Below are 24,489 nucleotides of genomic sequence, written 5' to 3'. Positions count from 1 at the left end.
ATTAATCTGCTGAGTTACAGTTGACTGTATATGGCTAAAAAAATTCTACAGATTCCAATACTGGAAGGAAGCAAGATGAAACACCCAAAATAAGTAAGTGTAAGGTGAAACTCTGAGCTAATCCTGGCAGAAACTGTTTCCTCCAATGTTTCCTCCAAAGGTTTTCCTGCATGAGAAAAAAAATCCGCCTGCTTTGCATAGAGGGTAGCATATGTGCATTGAAAACACTCCACAATGGTACTTGACAGCCCCTGTCACAGCTTAGTGAATTAGTATGTTGCAAACAATTACTCAGTTTTGGCTTTTATATGAAGGCCAAAATAGGTTGCAGTGCAGGTTTCAGTTACAATTCCTCTTTGCCTCCAGTGCAAACTAGAGCGCATAGCTGTTACTCAGACCCGGAGCCAGGTGCGCCGCCTGCCCTGCCACAGACCCCCAGCCTTGGCCAAGGCACCTAGATGTTCACCCCCCAAGCTCTGTAGCTCCCCCCAGGTGATTCTGGCTCTTGTTTCTCTGGGCACTGCTCTCCATGTTTGCAAACACGGATAAGAACATTTTACCCATGTAACAACAGTATTAGGAAAATAAGGCCTATTTAGAGAGAAAACTGTTCAGTTTCTGCAGTGTTAGTATTCAAAATGAGAAATGGCCAGCCTCCACTTCTGTGTGTAACACCAGTGGCAGCAGTGCCTGTTAACACCCACAGGAGCAAACAGCTGTATTGGCATCAGTGGCACAGGCAGCTCCTGATTCAGTATTAAGTCATACCACATGCAGGAGAGGGCCTGACTCCATTCACTTCCCTGAACTAAGAATTAAATGCTGCATGTTCACTCACCTGCAACCCTACTGCACCTTCTCATCCCTGCATCATATCTCATCCCATTGAGGGGTTTCCCATGCTCTGAGCCAAAACACAGGTCCTGTTTTGGCTGGACTCCTGAATTTTGTGGCAGGTAGGAACTTAGAGGAACCAGAGACCATGTCCCAAATCTGCCTGAGATTCCTTGGAGCTGTCAGCTCCCATGTCTGCTTCACATGCGCTTGGCAAAAGTGGGGATCTGACTTCCAGCTGTCATATATCAACTTGCATACGACTGGTGAAATGACTGCACTTAGGTTATATCCAGTGAATGATTAAGGTACCTTTAGTAAATTAGTTGTAGGCAGCTATTCACTCAGCAAGCGACTTTAATGGTTCCTGTTCTAAGGAACTATGTACAACACCAGAAACCAACTGCTTTCCCAACCCAGGTCTTTGGATTACATACTAAGTAGAGAAGACATATTTCAGACAGGCCAAAAAAAAAAAAACAAAAAAAAAAAAACAAAGATAGGGTCATGCTTCCCGGGACCTCCTCCTCACCCCAGCCTGTACCTGAAGGGAACCTCATACAGCCAGGAGGAAGTTGTTGACTTTTAATGATAACCCCATCTCACAGCTCTCTCTTCATTCTGCCCAGCCTTTCCTTTGCCCCAGACTTTTCCATCCCAGAGCTGGCCTTTTTCTGAACAGGTATTTAAAATGGAATATAATCCTGATCATTCTGTGATGAGGAGAATTATAGACACTGCGATGTGATTGCACAACTCCTCCTTGCCCTAAATCTTCTTCCACTTCACGCCTCTCCAAAACTCCCCAGTAACAGGGGCTGGGTTTGGTACTCTTCCAGGCTGCCCAACCTTGTTCTCCAGCCCCAGACTCCCCCTCCTGCTGGCACCCTCCTCACACTTTCGGTGCATCGCCCATTGCACCTGCACCTGCTTTCACTGGAGAACTACAATTGCAGCTGCTGTTTTGGGTAAGGATTTCAACAGCACAGATGGAGTTAACACCTACCGAATTGTGCCTAGAGGAAAAGGAGGGCAACAAAAGAGGACAAATCCAGAAAAAGGAGAGTATATGGTAGACCTAACTCTGAGAAGACAAGTCCTTGACTAAAGTTTTTCAGTACCTGACTTGATGGTGTAAAGCCATTTGTAAGATCCAGTCCTGAGACTTAGTGTCTCCATGCTGACTTGTTAGAGTAACAATACTTCCATTTTCAATGCCCATGTCATCTCTCCATACCATGAATGACAGGCACGAGCTGTTTTTGCCTGCACATTTCTAATTAAACTTCTAGGTTCTCTATGCCCTAGAATAAATACAGTCCTAAGGATATTTACAAGAATTACTAAAATTCGAGAAGATTTTTTTTCTTACTTCACATCTTTGCAAAGCAAGGGAATCTGAATATATCATTTTTCTTTGGTACAAGTATTTTACATTCATTTGCTTGTCCTCATGAATAGATTCTTAATGACACACTTGGAAATAGTTCTTTTAGGCTCAGGATCACCATTGGTGACCACAACCTAAGCGGATCACTGTGCCTCAGCTGAGTCACACTTAGCCATCTGCATGCTCTTAGCCTGTGGAAAGGTAGCTCAGGTAAAAGGGACATTTGCTTCTAAACAGAACTGTGATGAAGAAAGCCTGGAAACACACTTACTGGCAGAAAAATTCTTTAAAAGTGTCAGGTAAAAATAGTTAAAAGAGGTTTCTCAGCAGTTCAGGGTCATTTTCAAATTCTCCATGGAGACACTTTAATGGGACAGCTCTACAGTCAAATTGCTAGCAGATGAAGATGTAGGGAATTATTTTTGCTTACTATCAGTCAGTTTATCTAGCTGGCTAGTTACTGATTAGACTATTATGTTTGATTTAATGTAAGAAGTTTAAATATAAATTACTAAATTAAAAATGAAAAAATTCTTCTTTTGGACCATTAATTAAAATAATTCTTGTGTGATGCCAAGAAGAACATGCCTGGATTGATCAAAAGCACACTCCAATCACATTTAATTGATGGGACAGAGTATTTTTATCTCTTACAAAAACAGTGATAAAAAATAAAGCAGTTAATAATGTAAGTTTTAAACCAGGTTGTTAAGTTCTCTTCCGTTGTTTTCAGGCAAACCTCACATTCCAACTCTTTATACCTGCTGATGTGCTGCAAACCTTACATGATTAAAAAAAGCAGGTTTGCTTTTTCAGTAGTATTCTGTGGTACACTTGATTACTTCCTCTAACAGAGTGAAAAAACGGAAGCCCAGATAGAATTGCACAAAAATGATCAGCTTTACGCTGCAGAAAACTGAACTGAAGAAGCTCTTCGCTGGCTGTTCTCAGGGCTGCATGCTAGGAATGCTGGGAGAATTTGTTACAGTAGCATTACATTTGAATTTGATATAGCAGCATAACATTTCTCTCTCACAAGGTAGGAAGGTTATGTCCAGGTTCTTTATTACTTCTTTCATTCTCATGCCTATAAGCAGACCGTTTAGGAGACAATTCACAGCGTGGGAGCAAGCCTGCCTCCAAGTCAGAGCACATGAAGGGGCCACGTGCTGTTTTACGTCAAACTATATAGCTACGGCCCCATACATGTGCTCAGGCAGACCAAAACACAAGGCTGACAATGAAGGTGCAGGCTTATGACAAACTGTAGATCCTCTACATGTCACTAGAAGTGGAGAAGAAGAACCTGAAGCGCTTCACTGGGTATATAACTTTGTAGCAGCATGGCATGGGAGCTTGATCTGGGAGGCCTTCAGGGAAAGAGTTTGGGAAGGGAATTAAGCTTTTTAGTCACTCCTTCCTCTCTAAAACCCAGGCCTGGGCGTGAAAATGAGCTCCAACTTACGCCTCTCACATTAGTCACTATTCACTGTCAACATCTGTTTCTGATGCAAGCATCTGCAAGTTCGGAAGAAATCACCAGTTGTATAAATGGAAGCCAAAGCATCTTCTCCAGCAATAGGCTTTTAAGTGTTTCATATTGGGGCTGCACATGGTCACAGTTTAAAAATATGACAATCTTACTGTCAATGTTTCTCATGTGAAAGTGTCATAAGAAGGAAATTACAAACAAATTCCTGTTGACTGGTTTGGAAATGGAGAATGCTCTGTTGTTGCCATCATTTGTCCTGGCTCTTACTCAGTACTAAGGTATCTCATTCAGCTTGTCATTACTTTATCATTCCCTTGTTGCTAACTTGTTTTATGATTTCTTCACTTCCAGCTAACAGTCGCAGGCACAAATATTCCCTGACTCAGGCTGACTCCTTCTAAACTAAGTCTCCAAATGAAAGCACAACATAATCCCTCTGCTGATGTATCTATCAGTTATAAATACAGATTATCTTTAGCTGCTGTAGCCTGATATTATTCATAAGGTTGCTGTTACTGTGTTTGTTTTCTCAATTTCATAGCAACTTCAACCATGGAAAAGCTGGCACAAAAAGACAAAATATTTTTTGCTTTGTATCCTGCAGCCACAACTAAGAATGCTTCAAACCCTTTAATTATAGCATTGTTATTTCCTGAAGCAGCAAATCATGTATGAGTTATTGCCTTCATATATGAACAGTGAACACTGAGCTTTTAGAAGAAGTACCATGGCAGATCATGGGATACAGACTACCAGACAAGGCAAAAGAAAATATTCTAAAAAGAATTTATATTGCCATGGAAATGTTATTGCAGCCCCTGTGCTAATTCTGCCCTGAAACAGTCCGGCATGCCCTTCTAGAAAGGCTCCCTCCTTTCCTGTTCTTCGTTTAGAGTTGTAAATGACAGCAGTGAAACACTCAAAGTTCAGCTCCAGCTGCCTACACAAGCCCTTTCCATGCCTTCCACTCTCGGGCAGCTGACACTTGCAAAACATTCATACAGCCACCCAGGACTCTGTATGGAGCTACCATGCAAAAGCTTAGTATTATTACTCAATTGCTTTATTAACAAAAGTAATTACTGTAGTTTTTCTATTGCCCCACAAGCACCCAAGGCAATAAAACAGAAAAAATATGTAGGAATAATTAGCTTAGGCAACATCTTAAACATTTTAAGACTGTAACTCCCATGTCACTGGCATTCAGAGGAGATTAAGGCTTTCCCCACTAAAAAAGATAGTATGTCCCAGGCAAGCACAGTGAAAATTACGAATTGAATGGGATTTGGTCAAAGATATGACTAGTCTCCAGAAGAAAATCATTAATAATTTGTAATTAATTTTTGCAAAGTTGTCATGTAACAGTAATTAGAAAATACAAGCTAGATCATATTTCTGAAAACATTCCTTTCTTTTGGCAGTCTCAATGTTTTTTATGCTGTAGTTACCAAGATGAAAGATATTTTTATTAATAGCATTTTGCTTCTGTTCTTCTAGGAAAAAATCTGATATCTTTAAAAAGTTTCTGTTCAAAGCTGAGTAAGTGTTTATATGGCTCAACAACTACACAGGACAACTACTAAGAAGAAGTTGTACTAAAGCAAGCACAGTTTCTGTTTTAACATAGTTTAGTATATGGTTTATATTTTATTTGATCTATCTAGTCATATTTAAAATCTGATTTGTTCAAAAGAGTTATGAGAAATTTTAGAAGACCTCTGAGTTCACAAGTCTTTAAGTTTACTCTGACTCAGATGAATCATTTACAAATAGATGTGTACAAAAGGCAGTCAGGAAATAGTCTTATAGCCAACATCTAAGAAATCACATCTAATATACATTCTTGAAATTCATAAAAAGACCTGAGACAACCGCCTCTGTTATAATCTATTTTATAAGAAAGAATATGTTGAGTTTCAGGAGGACACATTGGTCAGGGAACAGAGTAGATAGATAGAACAGAACAGAACAACTTTGCTTAATGTAAATGTAATTCTAATATAAATAACTCTTCAAGTTGCCATTACTAAAAATGTGGAATTGCTGAGGATTGCTCATTGATGGACAAGGACTGAAATCCAAAGGCAAGTTAGTGATTCTGTTTTAAAACTACGATGATTTCCCAAATGTACTGTTTTTCCACACCTGCCTGTCAGCTCTGTAAGATGGAAAAGGCCATGCCAACTGCAGTATGGTCTGAAGAAAAAGACCAACAGTATGACATTGAATAGTTACTTCCTCAGATCCGTAATCTGATTTAGTATGAGAAATTCCATGACAAGAACCACTGGGATTTCATTTGGGGTCTTGATGTGCCCAAGCACTTGATGGTATGCAAAGGAGCATAGTGGACAGAACAGAAATTGAAGAGGCAAGAAAATACATATGAGGAGCATGAAGGCAGTATAGAAAAAGGTCCACAAGAAAGCTGAAGGCCTTTTAAGAAAGGCTGAAGAGCTGAAAAAAGAACAGATAGGGAAAAAATGTGAAGAGATAATGAAATGAAAAGCAAATGTGACAGACAAGAGATGCTAAGGGACATGCAAGAAAACAGTGAGAGTAGAGGACATTGATAGGACTGCAAAGAATGAAGAACAGAAGACTAACCAAAGGGACAGGGAGACTGGCTGGATTAGGAGCTTGACTCACCTCACAAACAAGGAAAGGGTAAATGAAGACTTGTTTCACTCATCCAGACCAGAAGCATGGCAATGTATGGTTGAATCTGTAACCACGAATTGTGAAACTTCTATTAGAAGTGGTTATTTTCCCTTCAAAGACCAGAAGGCAGACTGGGGGGGGGGGGGAAGACATCTACATGATAATTTATTATCCTTTATAACTTTTCAACCAAGTTTTAATTCTGAGATGGTTTGAACATGTGTTGTGCAATACTCCCCTCCTTCTTGCAGCATAGCTGGGTGGTTTCATGAAAAGAATGGAGATACAGAGGGAAGATTTGCACCACCTCACAGTCAAGATGTAGGTGACTGTATGGGACGCAGAGACACTGCCCACTAGGGCGTGTAAGGGAATGACACATTCTTATAGCACCACAATTACAGGTAATTGGCTTTTCCTTTGCACATACTGGAGGTACTGCGCCTCTTCACACTGGAACTGTAATTAGCGAATCCGGTTCTTCCTAAATGACTTCTATTTATTACTTATAAAGGAGATAAATGTGCATTGCAAAGTGAGAGCCTGCTATTCCATTTTGTGTCACATCTGTAAATCGCATTGATTTGGAGGGAAGTGTCAGAATGATTGTCTCCAGTTAGGTGGAGTTATACTATTTCTGACTGAGATTTCCCAAACAGAAATGCATGTGTGCATGCTGCATAGCTCCTGCATGCTGCATGTGATATTTCAAAGACAGCAAGCACTCTGGAACTACTACGCTAACAGAGCTGACATCTGCAGCACATGCTTTTCAGCAGCACATGCAGGCTCAATCAGTATGTGTTTTACAGATCTGTGCAAGCAGAATGTCCTGTTTCTCAGTAGTCTGCGCAAGGAAATGTATCATGATTAGAAAGGTCTGGCATAAAGTAGCCTTACCACTACAGTTAATATTAAAACCAAATATATCAATAATAAAAAACCAACTAACCTGCACATTAAAGAACTGGATAGAAAGCTATAATATTACCTATCAAGGATTCTGAAGTCTAAGTATAATATCAAACTCTATCTGCTCATAATAATACTCACATGCTTGCAGTAGCTATGGAAAGTCATAAGTTACATGATAAGGGCTTAATCATTAATAGTTACTTAGTACACAGCTAAGATTTTATTGAAAGGTTGGTTGGTTTTTTTTCCTTAAAAAATACTGCTCCTGGAGTCATATGATTATGTAGAACTCTCATCTCCCTTTCAAAGATGTGTCTTGGCCTCACAGTTGTAGACAAGAATCTTGAAAACTGCAACCTCCTTGTGATCCTGGAGAGCTCATTCATGGTTTTGAATGCTACAGACTGGCTATTTTGCATTGTCTGTAAAAGCAAAAACTGTTTAGAATTCCCCTCACAAATGACTTGCCACTTTTCATTCATTTGTGTTTTCTATGATGTTCAATTACGAAGAGTAAACATTTTGCAGGTGACAGATGTTCAAAAGTTTAACTTGTGTCCATCAGTCATCAGGGATGGAAAGCCACTTATATAGAGATTACAGTGGTTCCCCTCATGAAACAACAAATTAATTTTTTTTAAAAAACATCACTTAGGCTATGAAATTTTATTTTGACAACTGCCTTTGGGGAGATTTAGTGTCTTCCCTACACCCAACAAAACATCATCAGTAAACCTCACTAACTTAGCACTTGACATTGCTTCACTGAACGCAGCAGTACCTTTACTGTTGATTCAAATGCAGACCACAAAGAAGCAAGCCATACCTCTTTTTTTAGGCTGAAGATCATCATATGTTAAGCTAGAAAATATTTTGTTGCTAAGCCCTCTAGCCACATAGTAATTCTAAGCTGCTGAAGATTGTCTTCTTCATCATCACAAAGAAAAAGAAAGCCTACCTTGACCAAATACGCTTAACTTAACCAAGTTTTGTTCCATACCACAGAAAAAAAATACATCTGAAAATCTGGCAGATAGATGGACCTGCTGCTGCTTTGCATAAACTGAGTGAAGGATACCTGCAAATCCAGTCACTATTTACTAATATTTTTGTCAAAAATTTGATATTTAATAGATAAGGTTCCTCCAAACGTGATCCAGCAAGAAACTGGTTCAGTCAAAATGAATACACACACAGCCTAGCACAAATTCTAGAGCCAGGCAGGATGTTCGAGGGCATCTCAAATGGCCCTATATACCCATGTTTGGATACTTCTTGCTAATGGGATCGATGAACTGAGTATTGGGTCCTTGAGTATGCTCCTTGCTAAACTCTTCCTCTTTGTCCAATGTCCCATAGGTAGCAGTCACCTAAGATTCTGAATGATAAAAAATATGGGAGCCAGATTAGTGGCTGAAATTCTGTGATTTAGTCCTAGATGAAGAAATGTTCCCCCGAATTCACTCCAAGGTGAATTGTCATCTAAGGGGGAAAAGATGTTATGAGCAGGGGTTGTATGTGCACATCCTGTATGCACATACACCATTTATTTATGATTACACCCATTAGTGCTTTACAGCTGGCATACAATTTAAAGAAGCATGTATGTCATAAACAATTATCTAGCTCTGGCTTTGATTTTAATTTCAAATAAATAAATTCCAGGGTTGTAAATCCCTTCAGCCCTGAATGAAAATTACAGACTGAAACCTAGCCATCAGAGAAGCCATGTCAGAGCCAACCTGCCTGTGCTGCTGCTCCCCCCGTGGTACCGGTCGCAGCTGAGCAGCGGGGGAAAGCATCACATGCATGGGACGGCGCAGCTCCACCACCCTCCTGCGGGGCTAGATTCTCCTGCTGCAGCGATGGGGAGCCTGGCTGCTATCAGAGATAACCCACTGCACTTCTCCTCAGCTTTCACCGTATTCTCAAATATACCTGGCATGACTCGGAGGATTAAAATATTTCTCTAAGCTTTGAGAATGGCAGACCTGTAATGTCCATGGAGCAGGGCACAGGGCATTGGAAGATCCAGAAAACGGCGGACTTCTGCATTGCTGGCAACGTGAACAACACTACCTCACAAACTGAGCCCTCCTCAGTGTCCCTCACCAGGACAGAAGGGGATGAATAGGATACCAGGTGGATCCTTTCTGTACAACCCAGAAAAACTTCCAAAGCATTGAACATGTTAGGTGAGAATTCCCGCTATGAAAAATGTGAATGCATCTTTGTGTGTACATACCAAAACACTTGGAGACAGGGACCTCCCATCTATTTTTAAGTCAGCCTTATAAGGCCTTCTGTGAATGGATCTGATTTCAGTTCTTCCATGGTTGAAATTGTACCATGCTTAGCTGTACAGAAAGCAATGAGACAAAATTGAGGGTGCTTCCTAAGCTGGTGTCTTTTGTGGAAAACAAATGCTTTCTTATGGACTCAAAAAGAAGGGTGCCCACTATATGCACCAGGTAGAAGTTTTATGCTGCATACTGCCCATTAGGCTAAGGGTGAGTCTGTAACATCAGAGGTCTGTAACATCAGAGGAACTCAATTACACAAAATATTTGTACTTGTCTTCATCATTTGAAAATGACACTAGTTTAAAAAATCATTTGGGTTTTGCAATAGTACAATCCTTTATCAAAGCACTAAAACATTCTTTTAAACAGGAAAGAATTCTGACATGATCAACTGAAAATTTTAATAGCATTGCTAGCTCCAAGAACCTGCCTTCCTATCAAAAAACTATGTTTAAATCTGTTCTCAGGTATTTATTTCTCTTTTTTAAAGGAAAATCTTTTCAATGACTTGTTAGTTTCCAGCAGTCCATTCTCTTAAGTCTTTGGCAATACACCTCATAATAAGGAACTTTCTGTCTTTATGGCTTAGATTAATCAAATCTGACAACCTTAAGGCAGGCAAGTAAGGATTTTAGCCATGATTTTTATTTATTTATCAAATAATTACCAAAAATTGGAACGAATATTTGGATTAATAGGAATGCAATTTTTACAGACATACCCTGTTCAGACAAGTATTAGGAACAGTCCCTGCACAAAATCCTTATAGTTGGAGGTGCCAGCTGAGCAATAGGAAAGGAAAAAAAACAAAAACCCTGGAGGTCGAAATGACTTGGCCAGAATCACACAATAGCGAGGAATGGTTCAGTGTCCTATTCATTAGACCCAGACACAACTTATTTCGATTCACTGGGGTGACTTAAGTGAGACTGTGCATCACAAGTGTAGAGTCATTCAAGCTGAGCAATGCCCCAGCAGAGCTGGGGAATCCAGGAGAGAGTTACCTGCCTGCCATTGGGAGCTGCACAGCTGCAGCTGACAGGCAAGGTTCGTTACATGGGGTATAGGCCCACACAAGCGCGGCTAATAGAGCCAGGTCTGAGCTAACAACTCTTTATGGTGCTGTGCTGCTTTGTATGGATGCAACAAGCTCAGCTCAGAATTAATGTGGGGATGACTACATCACAACCATGTGCCCAGTGTTTCTGTTTGCTTTCAAAAGGAAAACATAAATATCCAGCGATTCAGATTTGCTTCCCCTCCAGCACTGGAGCTACTCTGCCATAGAGTGACAGACCCACCAGCAGAGAGAGTAGAGCCATGAGGCATCCCTGCTGATGGACTCATCATGTTCCTGTGTGGATCTGGGGAATTTGCCACATTTCAGACAGCGTCTGCTATCTGTTCCCAACTGGGATACAACTCTGCAAAGGGCTCTTCCTTCCTCAAGGCACTTCACAAAATGCTTCCAAGGCAAAGAGATCATTCTGATCATAAAAAGACACAGATTTGCTGAGTAATGGTAAGAACTATGCCCATGTCTGGTATTATTTGGGTTAATGAAAGTTGGTTGAGAGTGGTCCAAAAGCTCCATTTGTCCTATTTCTGTGCAATATTGTAAAACAACATGGTGGCACTAGCACTTTAGAAGTAAACTTTCTTTATGTAGCAAGAGACATAAGTAAAATAGAATGTGTTGTATGACTCTTCATTTAGTTTTGAAAGACATCACTTTGGGGTCAGAAGACAGATCTTGCATTTATAAGGGAAAGCTTGCATTGCAAACACATAGACCATATTCAATACACAGCTTTGTTATTTAAAGTGTACTTTCTACATTTCTATAGTCAAGGTTGAAACATTTTTATAGCCTTTCATTTTCCCTGCAAGAGATGAAATCAATATTCTAATACCCAAGTGAAAAATAATCACCTTAGTTTCATAATTATTTTATAATTTTATGTTTTGTTATTTTTACGGTAGAGTAATAAATGCGGAAAAATCACTGTTATTGCCCAGAGTAGACCAGCATGTTGTTTTGGTAACTATGTCTTCACTTTTTAAAGAAAAAGGACCAGATCTATGAATTGAATAGACCTTGACTGTTTCAAAACAAGTTCCCACTGTATATAAAGGGAAAAACAAAAGTTTCACTATTTGGAAAGACAGAGTTATAATCATACAATTTGCTGACCTAGCAGAAGTTTTTGGAGAGTTACTTTCCATGCATGAAAAGATTTAACAAAGCAAGACTGAGATGATTAGTATCAGGATTCATTTTTGAAGGACAATTTTCCATAGGAAGCAGGCAGTGAGAAAGGTGTTCATCAGAAGAGACAGACAGCTGTCCTAGCTGCCCAGCCCTGACCTTGGCTCACTGCCCCCTCCGGGCAGTAGTCAGCTTAACCTCAGCCCAGCCCCAGCTCCAGGTGTGTGCCAGCTTGCCAATTTGAATGGAGGATGGAGACTTTGGTGACACCATCTCTAAGCCCCCAGCAGCCTCTTTCTGTCTCAAGAGCAAACCCTTTACTTTAAATCTTAGCTCTAAGAACAACCTGCCCCTTTGCCCACAGACCCACCAATCCCATCCTTAGCTGGGTAGCTGCTGCTGATGCCAACACAAAACTTACCTGAGCAACTGTCTTGTTCCAACCCCGGCTAGGTCATTAGTCCACACTTTCCAGTTCTGTTTGGTACACCTTTACCAGTACTGATCAGTACACACCGAGTAACTGTAGCTTAGCCTGATGCTAGTTCTAGTCCTTCTGCCAGAGGATTTGAGTACATGCTCTTGAGACTTTTACCAAGTCTATGAAAAAAAAACAAACAACTATATTTAATTCAGCTTTCCATGATTGTGGATGTGGATGTGTGAATTTCTTTTTTTCTAATTACAACTGATTCATATAAGGGTGAGGAAATATGCTGTATACATTGCTACAAAGGTAGCACAAAGATAAAAACATTACCCGTGGATCTGAGGCAAAACGATCTGGAAAGTTATGAAGAACTTATGAACTGCAAGAGAGACTTCATCCACCCTCAGAGGTTAAGAAATCCTGTTTTACATAAATTTCACAAACACTGGCATTAGCCAAAAAGTACTATGAAAATGATTTCTGTTTTCAGAAGTTGTTGTTCTCCTTGACTATGTAACAGAGGGGCCAGGGCTGAGTTTTTAGTTTTTAAGCTGCCCCTTCTATGGGTGACTGATGCTGTAAGAGGCTAGGGCAGGAATGCAGTGTTGCCTGGGCCGTTCCCAGACACGGTGCCAGCAGTGTGAGCAGGAGAGAGGCTTGCAGCCCTCTCCATCCCTCCCGAGCCCTTCCCTTGGACATTTCTTTACCTTTGTTACATGAAATATTCATAATTATGTAAGTGCCAATTCCAAGCTAACTTACTCATCACTTAAGAACACTGTGCCACTTAACCTAGCTGCTGGAAAACCTTCAGGCAAGACCATATTACTTAACTTGATTATGAGCAGCAGAAATATTTTTGCATGCCTGACAGATCTCAACAGAATCTCTCACTCAAGCAGCACCAGTATTCACCAGTGCTTTATATTTTTTCACTTCACTTTTCTGGTGTTCCTTGCCCAGACAGCCCTCTTGAGTTAGACAAGCTTTGGGATGATGTGGCAACTCAGGTTACTATGTTCGGCACTGCATCGGCACAGCAGACCACTTGTAAACTCCCTGTGTGTGTTAATTATGGGCCTCAGAGGGCAAAGATAATAACAAAGTTATAACTCTGCCCCACTGGTCCCCTCCATGCCAGCTCCTCCCTAAACTTTTCACCCCTGGCCTAATCCTACCGTGTTTTCTGCCCTTTCAGGACTCCTTTCAGGAGTCTCTAGGTAGCTCGCACTTGGCACTGGCGGTTACAGCACCTGTGTGTTCTTGTCTTTATCTAAAAGTGCAGCAACAAATTTTCATGGGAACATTCTTTTCATTTGACAGTAGAAGTGATGAATAGAATTGTTTTCTATTAAGAAAACCCTGTAAGAGCTCAAAAGACCAAAACAGAGTTACCCTTTCCATGGACAGGATCTGCGCAGCATGCTGTGCCCTGACTGGAGGTCCATTTGATGCTGCACAGCTCAGGGTTCCCAGCATCTGAAGGGGCATAAGATTAGTACAGATAATCTTCTTTCTCCTTACAGTGTTAGCTCTAATAAATGGCATTTTAAGTGATACTTTACAGAGCCTGAACACCGAACTAGCATCCTAGTGCAAAACAGCCATTCACGACATGGCAGTTGTGAAGCTCACTGGATTTCTCTGAAGGTAGTTTAAATGAATTAGTTTCACTTTGCAGTGCAGCAGACCAGGCGCATTTATACATACAGCTCCTCATCTCAGCTATGGGAATCAGAGGCTCCAGCTATGAGGTTATAGTGATTCCTGTATCTCCATAATATAAGGGTTTGCAATTGCATGGCTGCAGTATAACATATTTTTTATAAAAGAGATTTTAACTGAATACTCAAATCCTGGAGATTATACAAAAATGAAGGTGACTGTGAAAATAAATCTGTGATAATTTTAAGGTTGTGATATTCCAATCTGATATTGCTTTATTCAAATGCTCAATAAACACAGACTAAATCCCCAGCTGTATCTGCTCTTTAATATTTCTTCATCACAAAGATCTTATACACATAATGTAGGAAATGGACTTCTGCAAGCAAATGCATTTGCATTTTCGCTTGCAGAATGAGCTCATTACTTACAAAGGGTACCACAGTGAGTAGTATGACGTGATGACTGAAGATGGTTATACCCTTACAGAATAGAATCCTTTATGGTATACAGAACCAGGAGAACCCAGGCACAGTCTTAGTATAAGGCAAAAAAGATTAGATAGGACACATTTTGGAAAGAGATCGCTTATATTTGTAAAATGTCCATCAGACTTGTATATACACAAGTAAAATTTAAGCAGGGAATTCTGGTTGCCTTGACTGGACTGCAAGATCAACAGGATTTATGTCAAACATACCTATTTAAAATAAAAATCAGCTATGGTATGAACTATGTACATACCCTTATCATCAGAGTTGATAAGCAAAAGTTAAAAAAGAGAATAGAGTAAAGGCTATAATCTGCCTGGTCAGCCCCTTCTGAGAAAGCTCAAACACAGTTCCAGCATCTGATTTTGGTTTGCTTTTGCTAACATCCAGTTAATTTCAGTGACTCATTCATATTTTGGATAAAGGAAACCTCTGCGAAAGATCCCACACCCTCATTCTTTGTATCAGTGTTAAGAATCTCATGTTAATGAGATTGAGCTATACAAACAATGACCAGAGGGTACCAAGCTAGTTTTCACTGGTGTCAGGCAGATATTTCCATAAATCTTTACAAAACTTTGAGGTCTCTCTTTACAAAATGGAATGTCTTGTTCTGATGATTAATACACTTTAAGTTGGTGCAGGCCCACATCCCAGTATTGACTATGGGACAGCAATGTTCCTGAACTACCAGATAATCAAGCAATGCTTGTTTTTGTTTTGCTTTTCAGTTGTGAAGTCTGCTGTTTTTCTCCAACATGGATTACAGGGAGATGCTAGTAACTGGGTCACAAACCTGCCCAACAACAGCTTGGGCTTCATACTAGGTGATGCTGGATTTGATGTTTGGATGGGAAATAGCAGAGGGAATCGCTGGTCCAGAAAACATCAAAATTATTCCATTGATCAAGATGAGTTCTGGGTTTTCAGGTAGACTGAATTATTGGAGGGCATCTCCACTACCTATTCTTATACATTTATTTAAGCTGGCTAAATCAGGGGTTTAAATACACTACCTTTTAAAAAGCATTTTTACATTCACTTCTGCTGAAGTGCCTCTATGCACTCATGTGGACTTGAATAATGATGGAGATCACCCTCCTCTATTACTCAGAAAAAAGATTCCTCTTCAGACTAGAAGCATAGCAACAGGGCAACTCAGAGGAAACTGCACTGTTCATATCCCAGGCAGTCCTTCGTTTTGGAGGCAGTGTTTCACTTTTTAGGAACACCAAACTATATATCACAATGACACAAAAATCTCAAAAGAGGAAAATGGATATTCTTTTTGGACTTCTACTTTAATGAACATTAAAAGCCAGACCCTTCCTTTAATGCTAAACGGTATAAAAAGTGTGATTCCATGGAAAGAGCTCTGTTACTGTACCACTACCTGTTCCTTAGAACATTTAGACATTTAGAGTTCAATCTGATGCTTCTTGAAGTTAAAAACAGGCATTCTGATGATGTCAAGGGAAAAAATTCCCCAGAAAACCATGACTGATATTTTCTATATCCAGTTCTACAAAACCCCAGAATCTAAAATAGCTGAATGATTCACAAAACAGTTCATGTTTTTTCTGTGCTGACAAGCCTGTAATACAAATGTGAATTCAATGGGATTTTAATTTATGCATGCCTCTCTTTCAACCTCCTTCCTGCATTTTTGATAAGATGGCAAATTTTGATCTTCCAGCAGCAATAAATTTAATTGTGAAGAAAACTGGACAGGAAAAATTGTACTATAATGGCTATTCACAAGGTACTACTATAGGTAAGTTACGGAAAAACAGATTGATGTTTTAGGAAATCACATGTGTAAAACATAATTTGAGATACTGAGATACTGAATGTACCTGGGCCTTTCATTAAACCTTTGTTGGGGTGAAAAACACATGATAAGCTGTTTTCAGCATGCAGGCTGTTTTAACTCATTATAAAGACAATAAAACACAATGAGCCAAATACACTACTGCTGAAGTCTATTGATTTAGAATTATACTGTAAATTACTCTGAGCCATGCCAATTATTTCTTTTCAAGATGCAAGGGCATCTTCAAACCCAACAGCAGCTGGCTCAGTCAACCAAAATAAACAAAGCAGGAAGATGACAGTGCAGAAAGAGAAGCTGGTCAGTTTGGACAGAAAAAAAAAGAAAGAAAAGAAAAAGAAAAGAAAAAATGAAATAGCATTGACTGTAAAGAAAACACCTGCAACTCCAGATAATCTACAAAATGCATGAATGTACCTCAGAACTGTGCATTTATATTCAAATGGGCTTGGGAGAAAGTATGAAGGCACAATATAGAAAGAATTTTTTCTCATAAGAGGGAAATAAAACCACAGGCTGTTAGAAAAGGAAGAAGAGGGGGTTTCACATAAATCTTTGCTGAACACAGAGCGTTTGAACAACTGACACAGTTGCATGTAAGTCTGAAGTTGCAGAGTAGCCTGTATAAATACTGGAAGCTGTCTAATGCACAAATGATGCTTTTTTTATCTCCTCTTTTTTATTTTCTCAGCTTTCATTACATTTTCAGCAATGCCAGAGCTGGCTCAAAAAATCAAACTTTATTTTGCATTGGCACCTATTGCTACTGTTAAGTATGCTAGAAGCCCAGCAACAAAACTCATCTACCTTCCTGAAATATTGCTTAGGGTATGTGATGACTTTGCTTCAACTATTTAACCATTTGCTTTTTTTGTTTAGCTCTTAAAATGGATATACTCAAAGTATATGGTTTTATGGAGTCTACTCATTTGCCTGTGAATAGGTTTACCTTACAGTGACTGAAGCCTTTGGAGGTTTAGATTGGACATTGAGAAAAATTTTTTCTCTAGGGCAGTAGTGCAGCACTGGGCCAGGTTACCCAGAGAGGTATGGAGATGCAGAGCCTCAGAGGTCTTCAAGAGTCTTTTAGACAAAGCCACAGCTGGCATGATCTAGTGAAGGTGATAGTTCTGCTCTGAGGAGGAGGTTAGACAAGAAGACTTCCAAATAAGACTTCCAAGTTTCTTCCAAATAACATTTGTGCAATTCTATAAGCCAGATATTTCCTTTAAACGTTAGCTTTTGAATGGTACATGAGGAGACACAGCTCTAAGTGAGCAGGCTGGCTGACTCAGAAGTTGCCAAGTCTCTTGGTGTGTTTTGCAGCAGAGTTTTAGGCTATCACAGAAACAGCTGTCTAAAAAAAAAAATCAAGCTATTTCATGTGTTTCAGCATAAGCTGCAGTCTCTACTGTATTCAGGTCCTCTCCCAATAATGGGAGAAAGAAATGACTGCCTTCTGTCCTATAAACTTCTGCCAAAATATAATGAGTTCACACTGTGTTCCACAAATGTAAGATGAAGACTTAAGAAATGCCTATTTAGACCTTGTGAAAGTAACATAAGAAGAGTGGGCCAAGGATAAGGCTAAATTATATGATCCTTGAGTTACACACATTGCTAGCTGTAGGAGATATGTAATTCAATGTTACACTGAATACAGGACATTTTAATCTCAGGTGCTTAAGATCCATTGACTCTTGTTACATATGACCTTTTGGCCCTCTTAAGAAGAGTATATCAGCCATATGACAATGCCCTGGGGATGATGGAAAAAAATGGCTCTAGATTCTGCACCGCAGATATGGGCAAACTTGGCTAACCTGAAAAGGCAGAAGGAGGCCAAGCCACTCCACTCTAGTGTGCTACAAAACTTGCCTAAGTTTATAACATGAGCACACACTAAATCTGACAGATTTTTCTTGAAGTGAGAGTAGGCTGGGTCCCAGGACACCCTTGGACCTGCCTTCAAAGCCAGTATAAACTTACTCATCGCATTGGTTACTTTCAATTACAGCAATTAAAAACTAATTTCTTGGTCCCCAGTCCAAAAAACACTAAAATCAGAAATGGTTGTACTCACTCATTCACATTGCTTTTAAGGCAGTGTGCCTACTCATATGTGCAAAGCAACTTATGCATATAACTATTTGCAGCTTAGAGCAAACATGAGAACTGGAGTTAATGTTTAATGAATCTCTTCATTAAGTATTATGTAACATACAAATTGGGCAATGCCTGAGCAGACTGATGCAATGGAAAAATAGCTAACTTTTTTCATTTGTGAGAAAACCATTTGGCAAATGAAGAGAAAATAAGTGAGAACAGCTGAAAGTGCTGGGGGAAAAAAAGGGTACAAAGACTTTTTAAAAGCAATAGCATACAAAGGGCAGCTTCTCCAATGTTGCCTTTGTATTTTACAGGGTTTGCTTGGCGAAAGAGAATTCCTTCCCCAGACTGAATGCCTGAGAAAGCTAATAGTTCCCCTCTGCAGCAACCGTGCTTTTGCCAAGCTTTGTAGAAATGTCTTCTTCAGTCTGGGTGGCTATAACATGAAAAACATTGAGATGATATGTATAACTCTCATCAGCTCTGAGGGTTTAAGCTTCTGCTCCCAACATTTTTTCCTGGGAAACTCACTGTGGTGTGAACCCTGAAATCCAATTTGTCAGCATTCCATTGCAGGGAACAGTCCCCAGTGATGGACTGTGATATCCTCAGGTTGTCCCATCACTACTGGGGGATCATTGCTTCATCCCTCAGAAGAGCACTTGATTCTATCCCTACAATCAACCACTGTTCCAAGAGCCCCAAAACTCTGCGGTCTGCCTTCTGTCAGGCCTCCCACTAAGGCACCATGTCCTTCTGGTTCATATTGTGACTTCTGGTCTCACCTGAGATCTTCCATATGCTGGCACACCACAGAAAAAGAAATAAAACCTTGCCTGTGTCATGCTTCCAGTAGCTCTTAGCAAAGGAGAAAGGAACACATTTATTCCCCTTTTCCTCCTCCTCCAAGGCTATGGACCATCAGGGATCTGCTCAGAGGTGCCAGACACTGAGGGAGTAATTGAGAGACAGTTTGCAGACACTAGGGGATAAGACATGTTAAGGAACTTCATTCTATGTCCACCTGCAGGCCAGACCACCTACGCCTTAAAGTTTTGCTCGAGTGTTTTCCAAAAAAATCTCAGAGAATGTCTTCTGAGTAAAGAATGTGCAGTAACTTGTTAAGAAATCCTCACCAGACTAGGATGTATTTTTTTTCAAATATTCATGCATTCCTCAGACAGCTAGTTCCTTTTGCTGTTCTATCCAAGAGCAGTCCTCCCTCACACAGGATCTGCTGCAGACTCCTGAATAAATCACCCACTTTGGGATCTAGATTGTTGACTTTCTATTCTGTCCCTTCTAGCTGTTAGATTCTTTTAGATTCTTAATGATCCTGGAAAATGTTCTGGTTGTGGGCTGTTCTACTGTTTGAATTCCAAGGCTGGCACATCTTCACATCTGGAGTAACTCTGAGGGAGTCTCTGACCATGCCACTTTAACTTCTGTTGGTTTTACTGATACATGTCATTGCTGAAGCTGCTTGTATCTACAACTGAATAAAAGGGAGGAAGAGAACACTCATTGAACATTGTCTTTCAGAACCAAATCAACACGTATACTGCACAAACCCCTGCTGGAACTTCTGTGCAAAATATAATCCACTGGAGTCAGGTACTATTAAACTTCTGGAATGCAAAATATTATAAAAATATATACAGAAATTCCCCAGGTGATACAGGTAAATTTGAAGCCAGCAATGAGGTACTGTGTATGTGTAAATACACATATGCTTGAAGTTGTGCATACAGGTGTATACATCACTCTTTCTGTTACGTATCCAGTACCTTATATAAATAATGTCTACAATACTGTACAGAGTTTACCTTAAGAACTGACCATTACTGTTTCCAGTGTAGGGTCAAGAAATGAGCAAAGACATGAGTTCTCTTGTACAACACCAAGTTTTACTTGTAAAAGCCCTTGTATTTTCATCTCTTGCTCTCAAAGTTCACAGTTTGTGGTCAGCAATAGAACTATAAATAATAAACTGTCCATTTAGTAGATTCATTATCTCCCTGTACTTGCAACTTCTTCTGTCACAGTATGTTCTCAGCAAATGGAATTTGCCTTTCTGTCTTTGGGTTCAAACCTTCAGGATTCATAAAGTCTCGGCCTCATCACACAAGCTGCTGTATGCTAAGAGAAGCTTCCTGGCAGCACTGCAGGCTCTGGAGCAGAGCAGGAAGCAGTTTTGAGCACACTTGCCTTCAGCAGTAAGATGCCATTTGGTGGTATCTCTCACAGTAGTAACAACTCATGTTGTAGGCAAAGCCAAGGAGCACAAGGGAAGAGCTAGAAACGGTGATTCTGTTTCATACCAGAAAGGGAAAAGAAAACATAAGAAGGAGCCACTTACAGAGCTGAGTGATGACAACATGGCTGCCAGAAGAGGACCCAGCAGCAGCAGGGAGGGAACTTGCTGGAGGCTGCTGCTAACAGCAAGATTCCAAACTAGAAGAAATTGCCTATGAAAGCATCCCTGGGTCTTACTACAGGAACAGTGATTCTTTTGATGCTGACAACAACATCTGGCTGCTTTTTACTGATTGAGAATTTTAATTAACTTACTGTCGACTCCTCATAGCTCTTAAAAAGGAGGAGCATCAGTTAAGGCTTTAGACTGGAGTCAGAGGCTTAGCAGGGAAAGATCATATAACCTTCTTGACTGTTACTTTGTAACTATCTTTCTTTTGCTTATCCTATTGGGAGGTCCATTCCGGGAAGTTCCAAGCTTATGACTTGGGCAGTTCAAGAACATGGAGAAATACCAACAGGTACCTTCTGGTGAAACAGTATCATCACCCTTAGAAAACACAGAGGCACAGAGGAAGAGAGCAAGCAGGTAGCAAGAGACTCCTTTTATGAAGACATGTAGAAAGATTTAGCCACCACCACCTGTATTACTATTTTCCAGTTTGGAAGTTTACAGACAAAACATGCAAGCATTAATAGCATTAGTAATTCTAACAAAAACAAAGGAAAACAGAACTTTTTAAATGAAATGATCAGGAAGAAAGGACAGGAAAGAGAGAAAATGAATTTTGAAAAAGAAGAGCACATCTAGTGGATCAGACCAAAGAGGCTTTTGCCTCCTAGTGCAACTGACACACTTAGCCAACTATGAGAGCTCAGGGAAACAATATTAGGAAGAGGGCAAGTGGAGAGCACTAATCCCATCTAATATCCACCCCCAAATTCTGGCGGCCACAGATGGAAGGACTTTGTCCTCAAGCATCCCTGAGGAACTTCTCCTTCCTCCATGACTAATTCCATCCTTGACGCTCCTATCCTTTGGACCTCCACACAGCCCGTCATAGGGAGTTACAAAATTTAATGACAGCCTGCGTGAAAGGCAGCTTCCTTTGGCTTGTCTTGAATTACTTGTCCCTCAAAAGTCACTGGATACCTCCTAGGTTTTCTGTTATGAGAAATAATGGGATAGTTGCTTCCTGTGCTCTTTCTTCATTCCATTCATGATTGTATAAGCCTGTCTCCTGTCCCTGCTCTGACTTTTTCCCAGACTCAGCAGTCCTAAGCTACTTACTCTCTCCTCCTACAGAAACCACTTCATGCCCCTTTTCAGCCTTGTCACACTTTTTCTTTTCCAACTAGACCATGTCTTCTGGGGATGACCAGAACTTCATACGTATTCCAGACTCCCAAGCTGGGAGTTTACCCAGAGGCATCTCAATATCTTCTGCCTTGTTCTGCATTTCTGCTCCATGAATCCTAGCTGAGAGGACAAAGATCCAGCACTAACTCTTTGTCAATTCAATAGGTATTTTTCCTTTGGCTGTACTATCAGCTGGGTCACTCCCTGCAAGCACAGACAGAAAAGGCAATGAGGGCACTTTCCCTCTGATCGCTTTAGGCACCCTACTTTGAACAGTGACTGAAGGAAACCCCAAATGCACCCATATAAAGTTTGCTGTGCTTTTCTAGACATTCATTCCTCCACTGCTTCATGTTTTCCAGGCTACTCCTCCTCTCTACAACGTAGGAGGGATAACTGTACCAATTGCAGTGTGGACTGGAGGACAAGGTTTGCTCACAGATCCCAAAGATACAGCAATTTTACTGTCTTGAATTAAGAGGCTCATCTATTGTAAAAGATTCCTGAATGGGCACACCTAGATTTCATCTGGGGATTGGATACACTTTTGTGTATGTACAATGAAATTATTGATTTGATGCAGAAGTATCCCTAACCCCACAACCAGTAGCCATATCTGACTCATTCAATGACTCCTGCTTTTAGTACGTGGGAAGAAAACACTCTTTCATCAGATAGATAGTCTCTGCTGGAGTTAGAAAAAGATTTCCTCCTGACTGATGTTATTTTCACACCACCTGTCACTGCAATGCCTTTTGCATTCTGCCAGCGCACTTCGTATCTTATAGCAATCCCTCATTCAGCAATCACTTTTGAATTGCTATGGCCTAGATTCTCTAACATGCTGTGCTTTGCTAACAGAAGTCAGGGTTTTCTTGCACCTGCTCTCTTCTTTAGAGCTATCAGTAATGAAAGCACCGACTTTTTCTGGACATAGTCAGTGATCTCAGTAAGTTTTCCATTGCCCACATTACTTCTCAGTTTATTGGGTTGGCAGTTTCTGAAAGACTAGTGCAAGCCAAGACTAATTCTAGCAGTTATCACATTGCTCAATTTTGTTACTAAATGAGAGGATAGTCACAAAGTAAAATACAGTTTACACATAAAAAACTCACTCCTTAAAGAAATGGGGTTTCTCTTCATTTGAAACTGGACCAGCCACTTTTTCATGAGGAAAATCAAGGCACACAGAAAGGGAAGATGCAGTAAAAAACAACAAGCAGTCTTGTGGTTCAGGCATGCATCTGGAAGATGGGAAACATGAGTCAAAGCCCCTACCCCCACCCCAAGATACAGAAATTTCAGCAGACTCAATCTCTGTTGACGACACTTTCAGATTTGTATATGTGAACTCTCCAGGATGGGAGAAAGAAGCTGACTTCATCTTGGCAATAACAGCACTTCAGGAGGACACTTTTGATTCAAAAATATCCTCTAAACCAAACAGGAACATCACATCTGCTAATTTATGTGGAAGCTACTGGCTACCACAGAGTTGAGCTGTTCTCCCTTTATCACAGCTCTGAAAAGACTGAGCAGGAAAAACTCAAATGAAAAGTAACCAGACATTTCTAGAAAGAATCCATTATCTCCATCCCTTGGGTATATAGAGCACTTTACCTATTAGCAGGAAGGGCTGCTTTGAAAACAGTGCTGAAGAAACTATCATCCTATGTAATTTCCTGGAGGAGCTCTGCTGCTGCCAATCTTATTTCAGAGAGGTAGTTATAACATAAAGGCACTCACTTTATGGGTAGCCTCCGTGGTTCTTAGGTTACACCATTATGGGTCACTGTGTCTTCAAAACAAAATGTATTGGCCTCACTGTGAAAAGAAACAGTGCATTTAGGGGTTTCCTTTTCTGAGTGACGCCTTCAGTCTCCATTTTGATCAAGTGTTAATGGGGGTGGAGTCTGGGATGCAGAAGTTACAGCTGTCACACTAAGGCAGTTCACTGGTAATACCACACAACCAAAGGGTCACTTGCTCAAACTATGAAATCCTTCATTAGCTAAACAAATTAACCACAGCTGGTGCCACTTCTGTGGCTTTCCCTTTCAAAACACCCAACAGAGCTTTTTAATCTCCAGAGCCCACTGCTGGAGTCCATCCTGTTTCCTTGTGCTCTGTGAACATAAAAAGAGCTTGACCCAAACAAAACAGCTCTTCCTCCAGGGAAGGACATACCTTCCACCCAACATAAATTCCTGGGGAAAAAAATGCTTTCCAGAGGATCAGCCCTTCAACTGCTTGTAAGAGAAACAACATCAGGCCTTGAGACCCGGTTTATGAGTTTCCAACACTAAAGACTGGAAATACAATATCAACATCCCTGAAAGAAGCCAGAGCATCTCCAAACTCCCCTAGCAAAGAGACTGCAGCTGCATAGCTACTTTGCACCTTTGGAGACCACACAAAAGGCTGGTGTGGAATTTTCTGTCATGGAAAATCAGTAAAAAACAGGCTAGGCAAGCCGTACTGGAAACATCATAGGGACTGTTGATCCCACCTTGGTACACTAAGGATGGACTAGATACAATGGT

General features: G+C 40.4%; 1 protein-coding gene across 1 annotated transcript; it reads left to right on the top strand.

Annotated features, from left to right (window-relative positions):
- The first annotated feature begins 14,270 nt into the window (after nt 1-14,270).
- On the top strand, nt 14,271-22,541 carry LOC112971450 (lipase member M-like). The gene is given in 11 exon segments (XM_026076878.1): nt 14,271-14,386; nt 14,388-14,428; nt 15,122-15,320; nt 16,055-16,164; nt 16,913-17,049; nt 18,645-18,787; nt 19,869-19,944; nt 21,043-21,079; nt 21,082-21,107; nt 22,309-22,438; nt 22,441-22,541. Coding segments are annotated over 11 exon segments (1,116 nt in total).
- Nucleotides 22,542-24,489: the final 1,948 nt, after the last annotated feature.

The sequence above is a fragment of the Apteryx rowi genome, unplaced genomic scaffold (assembly GCF_003343035.1).
Source record: "Apteryx rowi isolate R43461 unplaced genomic scaffold, aptRow1 scaffold_440, whole genome shotgun sequence".
NCBI classification, from domain to species: domain Eukaryota; kingdom Metazoa; phylum Chordata; class Aves; order Apterygiformes; family Apterygidae; genus Apteryx; species Apteryx rowi.
This window is presented reverse-complemented; position numbering and strand designations above follow the sequence as displayed.